Raw genomic sequence first — 21,114 nt, forward strand, 5'->3', positions numbered from 1 at the left:
TATAACACAACCTAGGAACTATACGGGTCAAGACATTGCAGCTCCACAGCCTTATAGTGTGTCCCAGATGAAGCGGTGGTTGGGTACCCTCTCCTTTGGTCAGTCACAACTTTCCACATTACCCAAACAACAGCAAAAAAGCAACAAACAGAATAGTTAATATTACTGAGAGCAATGACTTGATTACCAGCATAACCTTCATCCATGCGGCCAAGGCTATATTCACAGCGCGGCATACAAAGTCACTCAGTTACTACTATGTTCCTCATCTGCCACCTCTCCGCTAAACTGACAGACCCCCCTTCCGCAATTTTTCTTCTCTTGGATGAAAGTGAAAGAAAACCTTAACTGTTTTTGGTACTAAAACTGTACAACAGATTTCACAGTTAGTAGATTTCCATAATAGGAGCAGTCAGGTCTCACATAGGGGTAACTTGCTAGTAGGTGCGTCTAACCGCTCTCCACATTATTACAGGTTCAAGTACATCTAATGGCCGGGAGACAAGCCTTTCACACGACAACTTATCCCCCCTTCATGACGCTGCAAACACAACAGTAACACCCTCTAACAGTTATCCCCAGCAGCCACAGAGCTCACAGTGACACCAATAACAGCAGGAGTACACCGCTCTGCCTGCTTCTCAGACACCAGCACCATAGTTGTGTTCTTCTTCACCAGCCGATGTGGGAAACTCATCATCCCAGGGAAAGACATAAGATTGTAAGAATAAGCTTCGCTCCTTATCAGAGCTCATCATCTGTCAGTCCTTGAGACACAAATTTCACCACTGAGATCGGCTAGCCAAAAAAATAATATCCATAGCCCAGATATTTCGCTATTGGTATGTTCTTGCTTTCCAAATTCAAAAAGGGCTGAGTTACGAGCTGCTCACAACATTACTGACTGCCGCACAGGACTTGTGTAAGAAGACAAAAAAGAAGACCCAGACAGGAATGTATGACCCTCAGCCGTGGGCAAGGTCGGATTCTGCTGCGGGCTCCTGGATGCCTAAGGCCTTAGACCATCCCGTAGACCTGAGGCCTTAGACCATCCCGTAGACCTGAGGCCTTAGACCATCCCGTAGACCTGAGGCCTTAGACCATCCCGTAGACCTGAGGCCCTAGACAAAGATGGAACTAACAGACACCTCGCTCATCACAAGGCATTAGTTATGGTTGTTCCTTATACCTCAGTATGTGCAGTGAGGTCGGTCTGAAGGCAGAACTTACCTCCGGGTGGTTGTTTGGGTGGTCTATAAGCCCTTCTCTGGCTGGACCTGTAGGTTACCCATTTCTAGGATCTTTAATACATTTCTAAGCTATACCCCAAGCAGTAATTTACATTAATCAGTGAAGCCTACATAAGGATATTACGTATTATATGGAGGGATATATAAAGACACAGAGTATATTTGCCCTAACATGGATATTGCGATACATCCACATGTACAATATGTATCCGTTTGCTGTAAAAGACAATTATGCAAACATACTTATTTCTCAAAACAAAATCCAACTTCTAAGGGTGACCGCCCACTAGCGTTTTTTTTTCTGCTGCGAATTTGCTCCTATTTTTTCTTCCAATTGTCAGTGGGACTTCCTAATGTTAAAACCGCGACCCAACGCAACTTTGCGTTTTTAACATTAGAAAGTCCCATTGACAGTTGGAAGAAAAAATAGGAGCAAATTTGCAGCAGAAAAAAAAACGCTAGTGGGCGGTCACCCTAATTATGAATTTTATTCCCCCGAGCTCACCCTCCTGCGTATACAAGCTAATTGGGTTCTTCATTTGCAATGACCTTGAGTTCCTCTTAATTGCTTTATGCAAGAGCCAAACCACCTGCATATATGTTTTAGCAGAGAGAGAAAAGTCAAAAATTAACTTTTTGATCGGGGGGGTGGAGGTCTGTGTGACTGGTGCTGTCAGTCGGGAGGTGGTGTTTTTGGGACCAGTGTCGTTGGTCAGGGGGTCGCTGTGACTGGTGTCGCCAGTTGGAGGGAGGGGAGTCTGTGTGACCAGTGTTATCGGGAGAAGGGGGGTTGGTTTGTGTGATCAGTCTCATCAATCAAGGTTGCTGTAACCGTTGTTATCATTATACCTTCTCTCACACCGTATGACAGATGTCGTCGGTCGGTCAGCGGATCTGTGTGACCGGTGTCGTCAGTTTGGGGGATGGGGGTCTGTGTGACCAGTGTCATCAGGGGAAGGGGGTTGGTCTGTGTGACTGGTCTCATCGGTCGGGGGGTGGTCTGTGTGACTGGTGTCATCGGTCGGGGGTTGGTCTGTGTGACCGGTGTCATCGGTCGGGGGTGGTCTGTGTGACTGGTGTCATCGGTCGGGGGGTGGACTGTGTGACCGGTGTCATTGATCAGAAGGTGGACTGTGTGACCGGTGTTGTCAGTCGGGAGGTGGACTGTGTGACCGGTGTCGTTGGTTGGAAAGTGGTCTGTTTGACGAGTGTCATCGGTCGGGGGTCTGGTCTTTGTGACCGGTGTCATTGGTTGTGGGGGGCTTTGTAACACCAGTGCGGTCAGTCAGGGGGAAGTCAATGTGATGGGGGTCATCGGTTGGGGAGGTGGAGGTTCATGTGAAAGGTGTCGTTGGTCGGGGGGTGAAGGTCTGTGTGACTGGTGTCGTCAGTTGGGGGGATAGGAGTCTGTGTGACCAGTGTTATCAGGAGAAGGGGGGTTGGTTTGTGTGATCAGTGTTGTCAATCAAGGTTGCTGTAACCATTGTTATTGGTGAGGGGTTGATGCGATCAGTATAATTGGCCAGTCTGAGTGGATGTGACCAATGAAATCAGTCGGGAAGGGTCACTGTGACTGATGACGTCGGGTGGGGGGGTCACTGTGACTGATGACGTCGGATGGGGGGGGTCACTGTGACTGATGATGTCGGGTGGGGGGGGTCACTGTGACTTGTGTTGGGGTTTCTGTGTGACTATTGTATTATTGGACAATAAGAAGCAAGTTAAAGTCAGCTCTTGGAGAAACTTCTGCTGTGTAGGTGATCGCAGACCGCAAACTCCAGAGACTCCAGATATGTAGTAGGGGTCACGGTTTCGGCGGGTGAGACCCTGCCATGAGAGCACTATAGAGTCAGCACCATCACCCTCTCCATTGGTGTTCCTCCAGAGGTCACGGACAATTTCCAGTTATGTAATAAAGTTTGTGATAGCATCTTAGGTGCAAAAGAAAAGACTAGTTATTGCACATCATGCATTGCATCACCCGTCCGGACTCCGTGAATAAGATTGTTTGAGACTGCTACAGATGAAACATTGCATGATGGAGGAAGTGTTTTGCGCCTGAGATGCTGCGACAAATATTTTTCCCTCCTGACTCTAGTGACGTGTCCATCCCCACATGTGCCGTCCATATGAAGAGCTGCTTGCATTATTTGTCTTAGCTAATTTCCAGTCCGTCCTCACTGTGGGGGAAATATCCCCAAGGGAATGGTGGAGATCAATAAGTGCAGCGTCCGAGGAACAGGCCCTCAGCTGAGGAGATGGCGGAGTAGAGAAAGGCCTTGTCACGGGACTCTACCATCTTCTCTCGTGGGGGTAGCTCGGGACCAGACCTTGTCACTGCAGGGGGAGATCACAAAACGGGCAACTTTGGTTACCTGTAGTCCAGTTTGTCACTCGTGATGCCACCATTCCTCCTCCTGGAGGGGATCCCTCAGACAAATTAAGTAATCCAGACTCAGAAGGATTTGTTTTGTAACAAAACCGGGAACTGTCGGCCTGGCCTTGCCCGTTTACTTAACTCTTGCAAAATAGTAAAACAGACTTGATACAGAAATAAATGAAGATATTTCAACGGTAAAGGTTCTCATGTAGTGGCCCATAAACATCTATTTCTGGCCCCTCCATCATTGTCATACTTGTCATGTTTTTTCATGTGGATGCTCTGTGTCTTGTCTGCTGTTATGTGTATTGCACAGCTGCAGCATGTAAGAGGTTAATGTCTGTAAGTGGCTGGGATATGTCTGGAAGAATTATCAAGTCTGTCTAGTCACATGATGTCATATGAGTATAAATATGAGTGATTGAGAGCAAGGTGGGGTCTTCTGTCATCTTCTGTGGCCTTTCATAATCTTCAGCGCATTGCGAGGGAGAGGGCTGGCCACATGATGGGGGTACCTTCAACCCTCATGTGGTGAAGTGATGGAAGAAGAGGAGAGGTATCCTAATGTTCCCAGTCCCAGGAACCACCTCTGAGGAGAGTGTTAAAGAGGAAAAGGAGTCCAGAAAGAGGACAAGTGAATACAGTGAAAAGAGACACAGAAGATGGCTACAAGCCTACAAAATGGCTATGCATAAGATAAAAAATGGAGTCCTGTCCATTTCACTAACAGCTCCCCCTTTTGCAGTTACTTCATCATGCTACCCAGCTCCTCCCCCATACCGTCAGCGACATGACCTCTTCCCTCATTCCAAAAACTTAAACTAACCACTAGGGAATATGTTATCTTACCTAACCAGAAAGAAGGAGGTTCCTAGGAACCATCCGTAGTCCTCTGATTACACCCATGTAGGGCCGTACCAACTCATCCCCAAGGCTTCTATTTGATCTGGATTATGATTTCTCCAGCAGGCTTTGGGGTATTTTGTCGCTTTCCGAATTGAGTGTCGTGTGCACACATCGACCAGAATCAGACACAAATGCTGGTCTAAAACCGGGAGAGAGTCTCTACCATGTGTAGAGGCTCAGGCTTTTTATTATAACACATGACAACCGCCCTTCAATGGGCGTGCAACAGATTACATCAGTAACATATAAGATTCTCATTTGTCGGATCATACAGAATCCCCCACCTCTCTGCCCACCCCCTCCAAGTGTTGAGGTGGTATGGACTTCGTCCTCTAGCTGAAGTCATCTCCGTGTAGTGATGACTCATTGTTTACCTAGCTTCAGGATGAGGAGTGGAAGGGGGCTAGACAAACACTCAGTATTAAACACAGGATATAAGGATATACACGACACTATGGCCCTTAACTCTTAGAAGCTGGTTGTGCAACTTGTGTAACTTCTATGTACTTAACTAACATTAGATCAGACATCCATTGTCTAGCAAATACTATGATTAGATTGTGTGTGTGTCCTTTAAACTCCTGAGCTAAAAGTCATTACAATAGCAAAATACATTTGGGTTATATTAAACGATAGACATTTTATAAATAATCATCATGTCTATCACAATCCCCCCTTAAAATGTCTATCCTCTAATTTTCTATCTAATTTTCACAGTTCTCTGCGCATGAGCCTATAACTGGAGCGCGTTGAAGGTTCGTTTTAGGGTCTTCAAGGGGGTGTAGGACTTGTCCACTCCTTCTGGGGATGCATTCAGCAAACTCATTGTGGGAGCGGCTTTTCCAGCATCAGTTTCACAGGTCTCTCTGACACAGGGGATAACACAGCAGACTAGAACAGAAAAGGTAACCATCAGTTCACATACAACAGCGACGCCCGTCTGTGCCAGGATCCTTTACCACCCGCTCATCCATGGCGAGTGCTGGTCCCAAAAGTTAGCTCTTTTTAGTTAGTGTGGTCAGCTTCTTAATAGCAACTGCGTCTTTACCCGCGGGTCACGTGTCGTCTGGGATGTAGGTATGACAAGTCTCCCCTATCATCTTACAGACACTCCCCTTTTTAGCTAAAGTCATATCTAAGGCCATTCTATTTTTAAAAAAAGTCATAGTCGAGGTAGGTCCTATTGGTCGACTAGTCCCTATAAGGCGTCTCTAGTATAATTTATAAACCACTGCTAATTATAATAAACATAATTAATCCAGTCAACGTTTATTTACCCTAATGATCAGGAAAATGGACTCGAATCTAGTTTTAACTTGGTCTCTAATTTTTAAAACTCGTCAGGTACCCCCCTTGGCTATCCTATGACGTCAATGTACACGTGTAGATCAAAACTACCACCAGGGGTCTCTCTTCTCGCTCTAGCATAATGTTACAATACTAGTAGCGTGCACAGGTACGCACGGTGTGGGACTCCCTAATCTTCACCCACACCAATGTCCCTCCTGGAGATAGTCCTAATGGTGAACACGTCCAAGTCGCCTCACCCTTGCGTCAGGGTTTTCCCACTGCCCATAAGTCCCTACTCCGAGGAGGGGGGGGATCCCTACCTCACCTCAGAGGGAGGCCATGGATTCCCTGGGCTCATTTCCGGGCATCCATACCCTCTATCTGTACAAGTTAACACCCCACAGGGTGTGCCCTCGCCGGAACCTAAGGTCTTCTGCACTATCCCTAGGCAAATGGGAATTCCACTGACAATCCATCTTAGGAGATCGGGGCAGGCACAGTACTAGTACATTTCTCCTTTTCTTTGGTAGCGTACGTGGTTGGCATTATCGGAACTGGCTCTTCATCTTTTTCAAACAAGGGAAACGTTAGTGTCTGACAGGATGTGGAGGAGCATAAGGGCTTTACTAAGGCACACTCCCCTGTCCAATTACCCTCCAGGCGGGTCCTCTACCTCATGTCTCCACAAAGCCAGTAAACGTCTCCTAAGGACTGGACCTGATTCTGCATCTATTCCCCTCCTATCATACTGTAGGAGGAGCAATACCCGTTGGCGAGTTCCCCAAAAATCTCCCTCCACCCTGCCTATTTGCCTGGCAGGTGTAGTTTCCAGGGTAGTCAGTAATACTCTCTCCGGTGCAAAACACTTAAGTAGTTATAGAGTATTCCTTCTTCCATTTCTCACGGACAGTGTAATTAGCGGAAATGTTCGTGAAGAGACTAATAAACCACTCTTCAGCATCTACAGGGAGATTTAGGGGGACCATCCCCGAGTGTAGTCGGGCACTACCGCACACACAACAGTTAGACTTGTTGCTCCTGTTAGCATTGTACCTCATCAACTCCAACCAGAGATTCTGGTCAGAGTAGCCAGTCGCTACTGTCAAGGTGTCCTCAAAAGGTAGGGTCGGCTATGATCATCATGTTCGTCAAGGTCTTTATCTTACGGCGGAGGGGGTTAATTATGGGCACGGGACTAAGTGAAGGCTTCCATTCGGCTGCATCTACCATATCCCTTATTTTAAACTTCCCTAAGGGATCTGTCCTCCCATACCGGTATGTCCCCAGACTATAAGTCTCCCCGTCCCCCGGGCTTGGATCTTCCATGGTTAGTGTAACAACCGCATTAAAACCAAGCAGCATACTAAGTTCAGCCTTCCAATACCTGCTGTCCTTATTACTCTCAAGGAGGGTTATACGACTAATTAGGGATTTCCCGCTCTTATTTTTCTTATTTAAGGCACTTCGCGATTTATAGGACTAGTCTGTTCCTGCGTTCCATCCCACTAATCCCCAATAACGGCAGTCTTCTCCCCAGACGTTATCAGTGGCGCAAACATATTGTATTCCCCGGGTATATAAGTCATATAACCAGCTGGACTGAGCTAAATCTGGCCTGCGGTGGGATCTTGCGCCTAGACACGGGACCACAGTACAATAGTCGAAGGAATATGCAGCTACTTGAGCATTGGACGAGTTATACCAGAAGGTAACCATACCCCCATATTCTTCCGACTAAGGATTCCAGTTGCCACCCTCCTCTCTCACTAGCCTTAACCAGAGTAATGTCTTTGGCACAACTAAGACTGGTCTCCCGGATCTGAAGCTTTCTTACAGTATGAAGCATGGATCCATGTAAGTCTTTCGGCTAGTTTCACAGCTGTGGCAGTAGTCAGAAGCACCTGGTAGGGGCCATCAAATCGGGGCTCAAGAGGGTGCTTCCTGAGGAACTTCTTGATGCACACCCAATCCCCAGGCTGCAAGATATGTGTCCCAGTGTCTGCCTCTGAGTCTGGAAGAGAACACCTGTGCATAGGCTTTGGTTAGTTCCTTAACAACGGAAATCACATACTCAGTCAACACATCAGATTGTAATTGTAACCACTGAGGATAGTAACAACCTAGCCTTGGGGCTAGCCCAAACAATCTCGTAGGGAGATAATGTATAATCCCCCCTGGGTTCATATCTAACACTGTATAAGGCTATTGGATGACAGTCTTTCCAAAGTGGCGTCATTTTTAAGTATCTTACTTTTTAGCGTGCCACTACGTCTCTCCACCTTTCCACTACACTAAAGGTGGTAGAGTATGTAAAAGGCCTGGGATACACCCAGAGCAGACATGACATGTTACATTCACCTGCGAAGTTTATACCTCTGTCTGACTCTGAATCACCTCTGGTACCCCATATTCACAGTTTACCTCGTTCATGAGCTTCTTTGCGGTTACCTACTTGTTTACCTTGGTAACAGGGTCGGCCTCCAACCTGCAAAGACATCAACAACAACAAGCACGTAGTCATACTTCCCAACAAGTGGGAGCTGAACGTAGTCAATTTGCAATCCCTGAAGTGGGTAGAGTGGTCCCGGCAAGTGTGATGTGGCAAATTTACTTCTGCCCTGTCTTACCCATGGCATAGATCATGCTAAACCGGACAAATGATGCAGCAGCTACAGAGAACCTAGAAGTCGCCCAACCTCTTTCAAGCGTCGTCGTCATTACTGCTTTACTAGGTGGGTCTTTGCGTCCATCAGCTGGGCCATCATGGGATACAGGAACTGTGGTGGGCAAGTGCTGTTGACTGTTCACCACACGCTGTCCTGTTTCTGCTGCTCCCATATTAGTCCATTTATTCTTTTCTTCCTTGCTGGCTTGTAACTGTAAAAGTCTTTAGCATATCAAAGTCCAAATTTTTGTCAATGTCCAAAGTTTTTTACCACTGACTCATGCTGTCAGTATCTTTCTTCTTTCTTCCACGGCTTGAGGGCCGCTGCCTTTGCTGCGCTGTCAGCGAGGGTGTCGTCTCTCGCCTCTCCAGTGTAGGAATCGGTGCGAACTCTCAACTTTGTCAGGTAGAAGCAGGGCCTCCATGCGACTCTGCACCGCTGCACCATACTCAATTGGTTGTCCTGCTAAGGTAAAAAACTGTCTGGCCTTCCATATTGGGCCGTAATCATGAGCTATGCCAAATGCATACCAGGAGTCAGTGTAAAGGATTGCCGGTCTTACCGCTCGCCACTCTACACGCCTCAGTGAGGGCCTTCCATTCCGCTTATTGTACTGTGACATGCGGAGGCAGAGCTTCTGCTTCTAGGACATCTTGTTGTGTGACCACTGCATATCCGATGTGGAGTCATCAATCCTCACCCTGGTACCATCTGCGAAAAGCTCAACATATGCATTATCAACAGGGGTTCTGGTAACTGTTTGCATATCTGCAGTTTCTTACTGAATTAGTACTAAATAATCGTGCTGATGTTCTATTTCACATGGCTCGGAATCTTGTAGCACAAAATCATTTATTTATTTTTCAAACCCAATAGCTGATCTACAACACCTAGATCATCTATGACCCAGATCACCTATGCCTCCCCCCTTTTGAACCGCAATACTCAATGGAAAAAGAGTCATTGCGTTCAAACTAGTAAACCAAGAGGCACAAAAACAAGCACTTTGTAGGTCAAGGTGACATTGTATGCAGCGAAGTCTGAGCGAAAATCTCCTTAAAAAAAAAAATTTTTTTTTATTTCAGGTCGCAGTTAGCATTTTTTAACACAAGGGGGCGCAACACAAGTAAAATTTTACGTCACCCAGTGTAATAGTATTTCAGGGTATGGCCAGCGTTTAGCTTTTACTCTCCTGTCGGAATATAATTATAGCTTCAGTGTAGACTGACACTAGAATATACAAAAGACTTAAAGAAAAACTAAAGAATACGGATGACTTAACATCCTACTCTGGGCAATTCAATCCCTCTTTCTTCACATAAAAAGTTAAATTACTTCACCAAATTGCATGAAAAAGTTTGCTGGGTGACTATAGGGAAATTATTCCATCTGTAGGAGCCTTCCATAACATCATCGGTCTGAGTATCCATTGGAGAAGCGGGCAGTGGAAAACAGAGCCCCTGGGAACATGAGAGAGCGTCCCCTGTCATGTATTCCCGGCCTCTGCCCCCCATGCATCAACTCCAATCTTCCATGCACTATAAACCAGCTTAGTCATCTACTATGTCCCAAGCTGCATCTCCACAAAGGTTTGTTTCCCTGAACTTATCACACATCCAAAGTGGCCACATCTTGGAGTGTAACAAAGTCTGGTCAAACAAAACCTTACTTCAGACAATCATGATGTTAGCACTGGATACAGTGGCATTGGGAAATATAGGCCTCCCAAATGCAGCAAAATGGCCGCCAGAGGCAGAAAGGGGGCGGGGCTACAAATCTCCCAGGTGAGGCAAAATGGCCGCTGGAGGACCGGGCGGGGCCAGGGGCAGCAGCACTTCCAGGTGAGGCAAAATGGCTGCTGAGTAGCAGCACTTCCAGGTGAGGCAAGATGGCTGCTGGAGGAGGAAGGGGCGGGGCCAGGTCCTGTCCCGGATGGGGAGGGACCGGAAGTAACATCACACACCCTGAAAGTGAGCACATGGGGGGAAGTAACTTCAGGGTGGGGGCAGGCCTCACTACATTTACTGCAGAGTCACACTATGTTGGATTGTAAACATTGCAAGCACGGCCGCCATTACAGGGAGGGGCCGCAGTCAACACAAAGACATTATATTGTTCATAAGCAATACACATACCCCACTACATGCTTTCCCCTCTTCAATCTCTTAACTACGTTATACCTCCTCCTAGCAATCTAAAAACACCTTTCTTTCTGCTAGGCTTCCTGCTCATCTTCTGAAAACTTTCTACAATCTATCTTATCTGTCTATAACCTGGCATTTCTTTCTGCAACTTTTCCTGATCCTTTCCCATATAACCTCTTTGTATAACATTTCTACATGTTCAGTAAACTCTGCTGCCTTCAGCAACCAGATGACAAGCTCTATGACCTTTGTCCTTGCTCACTTTGCTCAACTCTATGCTACCTGCTTATTCTATTCTATTCAAAGTTTCTGCACACAGTACTGTTTCTCTTGTAAAATCTGCTTTCTTCAAATCCTTTCCATATAACCTCTTTCCCACTCAGAATTATAATGCACATTAATTCTACAAAACACAGGGAACGACAAAGTAAACAGAAAGGGTTAATTGGAAAAAGCTTTCAGCTCACTCTTATCAGCAGCCCTCCCCCCAACAATAAACACTGCACATTCTTTCTATAATACCAGACAGACGGGATTACTGGAGAATAACGGCTCAAGGTATATATATATCTCATCCACCTTTATATCAACCCAAGGTCTACTAGCAATCCCGAAGAGCACTTCCTGTACACGTCCTAGACAGGACATTTAGCTATACACAGAGACTGACGATTATTTTCAATGACCAAAACCTCAATAATATTCTGGAGAAATCAGCCGTCACAAAGCACGACTATACTTCACAGTATATACCTTTCCACATATGAGAACATAACACGCTCAATCATAAAGTTAAGTATACGTATCATAAATCTTCCTAACCTCACACTAGTTTTACCTAGGAGCACGTGTCACTGGCGTGTTCCCTCAGACTTAAACAGCCGAGTCCGCCCTCCCGACACATTAACCCTCACAGAATTTATCTCTTGGTCTTGTATACACAATTTTTAACCGTCTCAGACATAATATACACAGCATACAAAATACCCCTTAAGCAGGTTAAAACGGTGGTCTTTTCCGAGTAAGAAAGAACTATATTACCTGCCTTTCATTGATTTATCACTCTGGATCAGGAACAGGCAGAAAAGCAGTCAGAACCCAGATCACATCGGTAGATTTACATAAAGCAATCTTACCGTGTTCTGTAGATTTTCGCGCCCCTGAGTTCTGCGTGCCATCCGCCGATCTCTGTATTTTTCCAGAATGAAAGAAATCAAAATCTCTTAACTCGGTCCACCCAGAGACGCCACTGATCTGGATTATGATTTCTCCAGCAGGCTTTGGGGTATTTTGTCGCTTTCCGAATTGAGTGTCGTGTGCACACATCGACCAGAATCAGACACAAATGCTGGTCTAAAACCGGGAGAGAGTCTCTACCATGTGTAGAGGCTCAGGCTTTTTATTATAACACATGACAACCGCCCTTCAATGGGCGTGCAACAGATTACATCAGTAACATATAAGATTCTCATTTGTCGGATCATACAGAATCCCCCACCTCTCTGCCCACCCCCTCCAAGTGTTGAGGTGGTATGGACTTCGTCCTCTAGCTGAAGTCATCTCCGTGTAGTGATGACTCATTGTTTACCTAGCTTCAGGATGAGGAGTGGAAGGGGGCTAGACAAACACTCAGTATTAAACACAGGATATAAGGATATACACGACACTATGGCCCTTAACTCTTAGAAGCTGGTTGTGCAACTTGTGTAACTTCTATGTACTTAACTAACATTAGATCAGACATCCATTGTCTAGCAAATACTATGATTAGATTGTGTGTGTGTCCTTTAAACTCCTGAGCTAAAAGTCATTACAATAGCAAAATACATTTGGGTTATATTAAACGATAGACATTTTATAAATAATCATCATGTCTATCACATATTCTAACCCTGGGTCTGAGAGCGGAGGAGTCATGTCTGCCACAGGCTGGGATAGATGATGAAGCATGACGCCACCATTTAGTATCTGAGTTGGATTTCACCTAAACAAATGGACTGTGAGCTAATTATTGTATAAATACTTGATCAGGTATGTACTGAATGCAACAACTCATCTCCACCCCCTCCCATTGCAATCAGCCAGAGGGGAGGAGAGAAGAGTGAGGGAGTTTTACAGTCACACCGCTAAACTCCCTCCCACCTCCCTTCTCTGGCTGCTGTGATTGGTTTCTATAGGAGCCCACGCAGCGACCGACTATCTTTTAGGCCTGATGTAACCCCCCCCCCCCCCCACTGGCCGGCCTGGCGCTTCTATGTCGCAGGAATATGGCCATGTGATTTGATGCATTGGAATCCAATGCATCAGATCACAGCGTATATCGGCTGACCGTGAAAACGGTGGGCCGATATACGCTCGTGTGAAAGAGGCCTAAGGAATATACAAGTTTACCACTATACTGCAAAGTATGCAAAAAAAAAAGAAGAAACCCAAAAATACACTGAACCAGGAGCCGTGAATTCACTCAAACTATCAGGGTGAAATAATTACCGTAAGACTTCTTACATCTCTGATGGAATAACATCCGTTCTAGCTCTGTTCTGTAGAGTAGCATCCTAAGCACCTTGTACATCCACCAGTAATAGGTCAAAGATCTATAAGGTAGCATTAAGTGCTGCAGCTAAATGACATGATCTACCATTTATTACCCTGCCACCAGTTATAGCCAGTCCCCAGACCCCCACTAGTGGTACCCCCAGAGCTGTGGACGGTCTATCACAGGCTTCCCTGCAGCTCTATGTTGTAGTCAGGTGTTCGATGCATGAGAATACCTGAGTGTAACCAAATACAAAACCCACTACCATATGCCCCTCTCGGGCAGCTGTAAGGTCATCTAACACTATTGTATATTGGGCAGTTAACCACAAACTCATCTAGAATGGCACTAGTTTCTTTAGCTAGCCCTAATACTGGAAACATTTTATAATCTAGACATTCGGTAACTTGCATTAACTAATCCCTCATCTGTAGTATGATTGGGAAATCCCATCATCTAGTAGGCCGAGTCCATAAACGTTACCTGAGGCCTACTATTGTCCACAGCCAATCATCTGCAGCTCCCCTGGACAGTGCACACTCAGAGCTCATCATATATGACAGACCATTGTGGGGTAACCTGAAATTTAGCATGACTGCTACCGTGTGATCTGGGGCTCCAGACAACTGGTCATCTACAAGGCAGAGCATCGCTCCGGCCCGATGTTCTGCCATTTTATCTCACATATTGTATACTATTTATTAGGTAGCCCATTGTAATCCCCATAGGGGATGGGATTTGGAAACAGAGGCAGTACATTATTAGTGAGTTCTGCACACGCACATCCTGTCCAGGAGGGATACAGTCTATAGGGACACTTTTTGCTGCACAAATGAGATGGCATGATGATCCCCAGTTTAGAAAAACTAACCAAGGGTCACCGAGCCATGTGGAACCATTTTGGGGAAATATACACACTTACATAAGCACATAAACGTGAATGCATCCAAACATTTTTTTGTTTTTTTTTAACATGACGATCTTCTTCATAATGGGGTAACGAGGGGTGTACACACAAGCGTAGGGGAGGATATTGAACCCGATGACCCTGGAGGTCCCTTCCAACTCTACCATTCTAGGATTCTATGATATTATAGGAGCATTGATATATATTAAGCATTTCTTCAATTTTTTTACAAGTGCTTCATGATGTTAACACACATATTGTCCCAATTATTCTCTAACATTTTATTCTAGCCCAAGCCCATGGTACTATAACCATAACTTATAAGACATGCACAGTCTAGCAGGTATTTGATTCTTTCTCTTGGATGGAGACCTGCATACAGTAGTTGGCATGGACCCAATTATCTTTTCTTTTTAATTAGACTGAAGTGGCAATTGTCAACTGGATCTGGTCCGGTCCATCAAATCTCCATTCCAAACTGTTTCCCAATATGTCCTTCTGAGGACAACCAGTCATCTTACAACACAACTTAAAGTCTGGATCTGGAATCGAGGAAACACATTAATGAGTGACCGTTAACTCTTATCATAAAACAATCACATGGGAAGTGAGATTCTCATGCCAGGACTGGAGAAAAATGTGACTGTTCTCAGTGAGAGAAACAAAGTGATCTTGTGGATAGGAGACCTTCTAATGGCTAACAAATACATGATGTCATAGCGAGCTTTAAATCTACATCGGGTTCTTCCTCAGGCTAATGGCTAATGGAAGAGATCCAAAGACACATGGTTAACTGGCTAACACAGTGCTAAACATTTCTTGTTTTACCTAATTGGGACTGGAGAAAGTATAGGCCTATCACAGGGGCCCTACCAAACAGAACTTTCCAGGGACTCAATCCAGTCTGATGATCAGGCACAGGTCTGACTTAGTAGAGGATCAAGGAAATGTGTTCCTCTACTTTTTTCCCATGACTTCTGGCACACCATATATGTACATGTTGCCATGTCTGCACGAGACGCTCTGGGTACGTAACCTGAAAACACCAGGCTGCTGCATACTAAACAGTACAAAACAATAACAATAACCACATAAAAGGGAACAAACTCTCCCTGACAAACTAAGACAGGGAGGGGACCTGCCTAACCAGCAGATTAACCGCCCTGACAAGGACGAACCTGACCTCGTACCTCGGCCACTAGTTAACCCTATGAGGGATAGGGGAATAACACAGAGAAAACAAGAAGAAATAAATATAAGCTGCTGTACTCAGCTTTGCGTAGTCACAGGTAACAGAGGAACCAGCTTTAAGCGTCTGGCTTCCTTCACAGCAACACATACATATATGTATAATTACTTCATTTGTCAATCTCTTAGCTGTAGGTTTGGCATTGGAATTTTATTTATTTTATTCTACAAGCCACACCTCTAATTAAGAATAGGTCTATGCAAAGCAATATAAACTCCAAGACACCTTCCTTTGTTAGCTGTATGCAGTCATCTGTAGTCCCTGAAACGGTTAGTCTGACTCGCAGTGAGGAGGACATGAGTACATTGAACAGTTGGTCTGGATTGTAACAGGCGCATACCATGTAGCCCAGTACAAACCAGGCCACAGAAGTGATGAACCCAGGGGCAAATCAGACAGAAGACACTATACCACACAGTACCTCCTCAGAGCGATGGGGTAGTTCATAACATCATGATGTAGAACGTGCGGGGAAAGCACTGGAGTGTAACCTTTCTCCAGACCTAGTCAGTGTGTGGTCCATTCTTTTTTCCTCTACCAGTCATAGTCTCCCTCAGAGACTCATTCCTGCAATCTAAGCAACAGTGAAAATATCTGCACCCAATCTCGGGGTGTAACCAAGTTAGGTAAGGAGAGTCTATCTACTGCATCTACTCTCCGGAGTTACAGGAGTTACATCCTTGGTGTGAGCTTTGGCAGAGATCTAAGGTAGGCAAAGGCAAAGTCCCCTGATGTAAGCAGACTGATTTTGCGGGCAGCTTGCCATTTACTTCCCCAGTCATCTTTTACCAATGGAAGGCTGAGTAAACCTGGGGCCGGTTAGCTGAACCACGCAGGGATTGAACCCGCAAAATTCAGGTCGTGAACAAGAGCCCAGAACTGCATTTCTGCTGCCCTAACACTCTACACCACACGAAGCTCTCTGGGAAGATCTGTGTCAACTTGTATAAAAACAACAAAACACTTCTTGTGCATTCTAGATTGGTTTACCCAATGGTTCAAAAAAAAAAAAAAAAAAACAGAGTCCAGGAGCGGAGTCATACAGAGAGTAACTGTAGGCCCGGTTTCATCCCGTGTCCTTCCTCCCAGACCGTCTGCTAAAGCTGTCTTTACCTACACGAGCGAGTAAGCTGTATTCTGCAAAGCCTGAAGTAAAGTTTACCAGTCACTGTCTGTTCCCAGTGATTGAGTTTCTCAAGTTTAACCTTTCCAATCCATTTATTTTTTCTCACCCATTCTCCCCAGCTCCAATTTATTTGGAGCTGGGGAGAATGGGTGAGAAAAAATACATTTCTCTGCACCCTCCTGAACTGACAGAGTTCAGGAGGGTGCAGGGAGGGACCTGCTTACCTGTCCAGCGTCTTCCGCATTCTCCTTCTGCCTCCCGGCTCGGCGATCATGTGACCGCTGGGGTCAGGTGGCACATGGCGGTCACATGATCGCCGGGCTGGGAGACAGAAGGGAGATCACGCAAGACGCCGGTCAGGTAAGCAGGTCCCACAATGCAGGCTCCCGGCTCGGAGTTCATGTGACCGCCGGGGGTCAGGTAACACCGGCGGTCACATGATCGCCGGCCGGCCGGAATCTCTATGCATTACATAACGCTAATTGAGCGCTATGTAATGTGTAAAGGAGAAGGCAGACCAGTGCAGAAGTGTATTTGCACCCGATGTGTCTGCCGATCGGGTGCAGATGCACTCCTGCACTGCAGTGTCGGGCCTGCCCCGACATCGGAGCTGTGGAGGGAAATTATGATGTCGGGGCAGGCCCGACATTGGATTGGAAAGGGTTAATCATGTGTGAACTCTCTTTATTTCTACCACCGAAGAGTCATCAGTGAGATGGAACGGTAGCATCACCTGTGACAACTTCTACACTCCACTACACACCTATACTGGAAACCACTGTTCCAGCGTTGCCTGGAAGAGGCCTAGCGGTACTTGGGCTCAGGTTGCATGCATCCCTCTGCGGAGTCTGGTAGAGGCACTGTGACAAGTGCCATCTCTACCCCACCTTCTCCTCAGCGTGGGTCTCGTGTCTCAGTCGCTGCACTTGGGGCATTTGAATATTCCACAGTCCAAGTTATCTGTTGGATCTCTCTCTCCCAGCTAAACTTTCTCTCCATGCTGTCCTCGCTAAGCAGCGGTTTCCATTTCTCCAGATACATGCCGTACCGATGTTATACACCCACGTTTCCAACATGTCCGAGCTTTCACTATCTTTAGAGATGGAGACTATAGGTAGTCGCGCTGCACGGCTGAACCCCGGTGGGAATGGCAGACCACCTCTCTGACTCCTCCATATCTTCTCTCTCTTCACTCCAACTCCACAGACTCTCAGATTCTCCCTCTATCTGAGACTGGAACTCATAGAACCCACGGGCTTTCGCGTGACTACCCTTTTATATGACATACCACACAAAACAATACAATTTCTAGACATGACTAGACATTAACCCATTCATACCTGCAAACACCCAATACACATGGATCTGACTCATTCTACATTCAAGACAATAGCACAAGACATGCATATAACATACACTTCAAAGTGCTGGAGGGGACCCCTATCTCTGGGCCACTACATAAGGAAAGTGCTAGTTACACAACCGAGCTTCAGAACCACGTCGGCCGTTATCACCAGTTGCTGTTTTGATTAGCCCTACTCTTATACGGGAACCAGAATTCCACAGTCCTGGGAGAAATGATGGAAGTGATCAGCATTGATTTCCTTCAGCTCTGCTCTATCCAACCGAATGTCCCAGATATAATAGGTATGTTGGACACATCGGTGGAGGAAGGGGTGGCTTTGACTTCTAATTCAGCAGTGAGAGGAAGATGGCACACAATAGATTTAACCCTGAATATCAATGTCTTATATGAACTGTAGAATCTTGACCCGCGTATACATACATGCTCTCAGAAGTCCTCTATAATCCCCAGTTAATGACTAGAAGATGTCCTTCAAATATAGTTTTACATCCAGTCCTCCTCTTCTCTCCCAGGTGCCGGAGGGGCTGGACTCTCACAGCTGAGGTATCTTTTGAGGAAGGATGGTCTTAATCGATGACCCACTAGGGATGGACAAGGACAGAAGGAGCATGGCTGTGGAGATATTAGACCTCACCCTAGACATGATCCACCTGATAACCGGAGAGGTAAGAGCTCCACATGATATCACTCCTCTCTGCTAGTAAAGCAGGTAATGACTGGAAGGTGAAGGATTCTTGGCCTCCATGTAGTGATCAGTGTCTCATCATCCACAGGAGTACACAGTAGTGAAGACAGCAGATATGACTCCCATCATCCATCTCCAGGAGTCAGGAGGGTGGAGCCCCATCACAGCTCCTCCCTCTCACTCCCTGATCCAAAAGGTCCTAGAACTTATCAACAAGATGACGGAGCTGCTGACAGGAGAGGTGACTGCAGGGAATTTGGGGGGACATTATACAGGGGAGCTCTGGCTGATGACTGGATATTGTGTTGTCAGGTTTCTATAAGGTGTCAGGATGGGGCTGTCTATTTCTCCATGGAGGAGTGGGAGTATTTAGAGGGCCACCGGAATCTGTACAAGGACATCATGATGCAGGACCACCGGCCTTGTACATCTCAGGGTAAGAGGAGACCTTCCTGATTATAGAGGAGAGTGGGTATGAGGGTTACCTAGACTCCCCCATCAACACATATACAATGTATTCAGTCTCTGGTTATTACCTATAGATGGATCCAAGAGGCGATCCCCACCAGAGGGATGTCCCAGCCGCCTGTATTCCCAGGACCGTCCAGAGGAAGATGTCCCGGAGAACCAGCAGGTAGATGACTTTGAAGTCTCACCAGGATCTGACCATAAAGTGATGGAACCAAAGAGCACATTACATGTTCTTCTCTGTTTAGGGTGATAATCTGATGGATATTAAGGTTGAGATTAAAGAGGAAGCAGAAGAGCTGGATATAAGGGCTGATCAGCAGGGTAAGGAGGGGAGACTCATTGGGGTCACCTAGATGCTCCCTTCATCTGCTCATCACATGCTGATATATATTCCATCACTGTGTGTTTCCTATAGACGGACTAATGGAGAGAAACCCACCAAAGAGCTGTCCCAGCTGTCCCCCATATTCCCAGGACCGTCCAGAGGAAGATGTCCCAGAGAGCCAGCAGGTAGATGACACTGATGTTTGAGAAAAATAGTAAGTCTGTAAGAAATCACCAATACCAGGTAGAATTAAAATAATCAGTCACTAGCGACAATGCCTATCAATGAAGACCCAGGCACACAATGTCCGAATATCAGTCAATGGTGGCAGGTTCTGCTGCCCTCCCCTGCTCATTGCTGTGTTTTAATAAGTAATGAAAGGGGTGTTAATCAATGTACACAAGTGGGCCGCTCTAGACATGGTTACATAATTCAAGGTATATGAGTGCATACATTCTTGGCTATAAAAGTATTTTCTCAAAGTGGAACATTATTCTGGCTAAAGCAAAATAACATCTGGAGACACATTTTGTGATCTCACGCAATGTTATACAATCAGAGGATAAACTCCCCCACATTGGCCATTCTGTTGGACATCCGATATCATCTTCGGAATAACTCTGGCCTTCAGACTGTATCCACAATCCCAAGAAAAAATGTGATTCTAATTATCCAAAAATAGAGGATGTCAAAATACATTCTTCTGTGTTCTTAAAGGGAATGGTTTAAACAGTGGTCATATGAACCAAAGTTAGAGAACCATTAAAAATTATTATAAGACTTCAGATTCTACAAATCCTCTATAGGTTGATGTAATGCAGCTTACTGCTAGACTTCTCCGGCCGTCTGCAGTAGACGCTCTAGTCCATCTTGTTGTTCTTGATAGATGATGCTCCTTCTCATCGATGACCCACCAGGGATGGACAAGGACAGAAGGAACATGGCTGCGGGGATATTAGACCTCACCCTACACATGATCGACCTGATAACCGGAGAGGTGAGAACTCCACATGACATCACTCCTCTCTGCTAGTAAAGCAGGTAATGACTGGAAGGTGAAGGATTCTTGGCCTCCATGTAGTGATCCGTGTCTCATCCACAGGAGTACACAGTAGTGAAGACAGCGGCTGTGACTCCCATCATCCATCTCCAGGAGTCAGGAGGGTGGAGCCCCATCACAGCTCCTTCCCCTCACTCCCTCATTCAGAAGACCCTAGACCTCACCAACAAGGTGATGGAGCTGCTGACAAGAGAGGTGACTGCGGGGAATGTGGGGGGACATTATACAGGGGGGCTCTGGCTGATGACTGGATATTGTGTTGTCAGGTTCCTGTAAGATGTCAGGATGTGGCCGTCTATTTCTCCATGGAGGAGTGGGAGTATTTAGAGGGACATCAGGATCTGTGCAAGGACATCATGATGAAGGACCACTGGCCTCGTACATCTCTGGGTAAGAGGAGACCTTCCTGATTATAGAGGAGAGCGGGTATGAGGGTCACCTAGACTCACCCATCATCACATATACAATGTATTCAGTCTCTGGTTATTACCTATAGATGGATCCAGTAGTAGATCCCCAGCAGAGAGATGTCCCAGCCGTCTGTATTCCCAGGACTGTCCAGAGGAAGATGTCCCGGAGAACCAGCAGGTAGATGACGCTGAAGTCTCACCAGGATCTGACCATAAAGTGATGGAACCAAGGACCACGTTACATGTTCTTCTCTGTTTAGGGTGATAATCTGATGGATATTAAGGTTGAGGTTAAAGATGAAGCAGAAGAGCCGGATATAAGGGATGATCAGCAGGGTAAGCA

General features: G+C 46.0%; 1 protein-coding gene across 8 annotated transcripts in view; it reads left to right on the forward strand.

The window, feature by feature from the left end:
• LOC136572290 (zinc finger protein 585A-like) overlaps positions 1 to 21,114 on the forward strand; it is a 335,481-nt gene that overhangs the window by 185,420 nt on the left and 128,947 nt on the right. For 2 of the 8 annotated variants that reach the window (XM_066572721.1, XM_066572724.1), the window contains 9 exons: positions 18,818 to 18,941; positions 19,048 to 19,139; positions 19,222 to 19,297; positions 19,392 to 19,486; positions 20,188 to 20,298; positions 20,404 to 20,556; positions 20,628 to 20,751; positions 20,858 to 20,949; positions 21,032 to 21,107. The exons of 1 other annotated variant lie outside the window; for it this stretch is intronic. In XM_066572721.1, the coding sequence (XP_066428818.1) occupies positions 18,818 to 18,941; positions 19,048 to 19,139; positions 19,222 to 19,297; positions 19,392 to 19,486; positions 20,188 to 20,298; positions 20,404 to 20,556; positions 20,628 to 20,751; positions 20,858 to 20,949; positions 21,032 to 21,107 (943 nt within the window). Of the gene's footprint in view, positions 1 to 5,275; positions 5,292 to 12,538; positions 12,668 to 18,332; positions 18,486 to 18,593; positions 18,747 to 18,817; positions 18,942 to 19,047; positions 19,140 to 19,221; positions 19,298 to 19,391; positions 19,487 to 20,187; positions 20,299 to 20,403; positions 20,557 to 20,627; positions 20,752 to 20,857; positions 20,950 to 21,031; positions 21,108 to 21,114 lie in introns of those variants that run through there. 5 more of the 8 variants (XM_066572727.1, XM_066572726.1, XM_066572725.1 and 2 more) reach the window with 5 other exon arrangements.

The sequence above is a fragment of the Eleutherodactylus coqui genome, chromosome 7 (assembly GCF_035609145.1).
Source record: "Eleutherodactylus coqui strain aEleCoq1 chromosome 7, aEleCoq1.hap1, whole genome shotgun sequence".
NCBI classification, from domain to species: domain Eukaryota; kingdom Metazoa; phylum Chordata; class Amphibia; order Anura; family Eleutherodactylidae; genus Eleutherodactylus; species Eleutherodactylus coqui.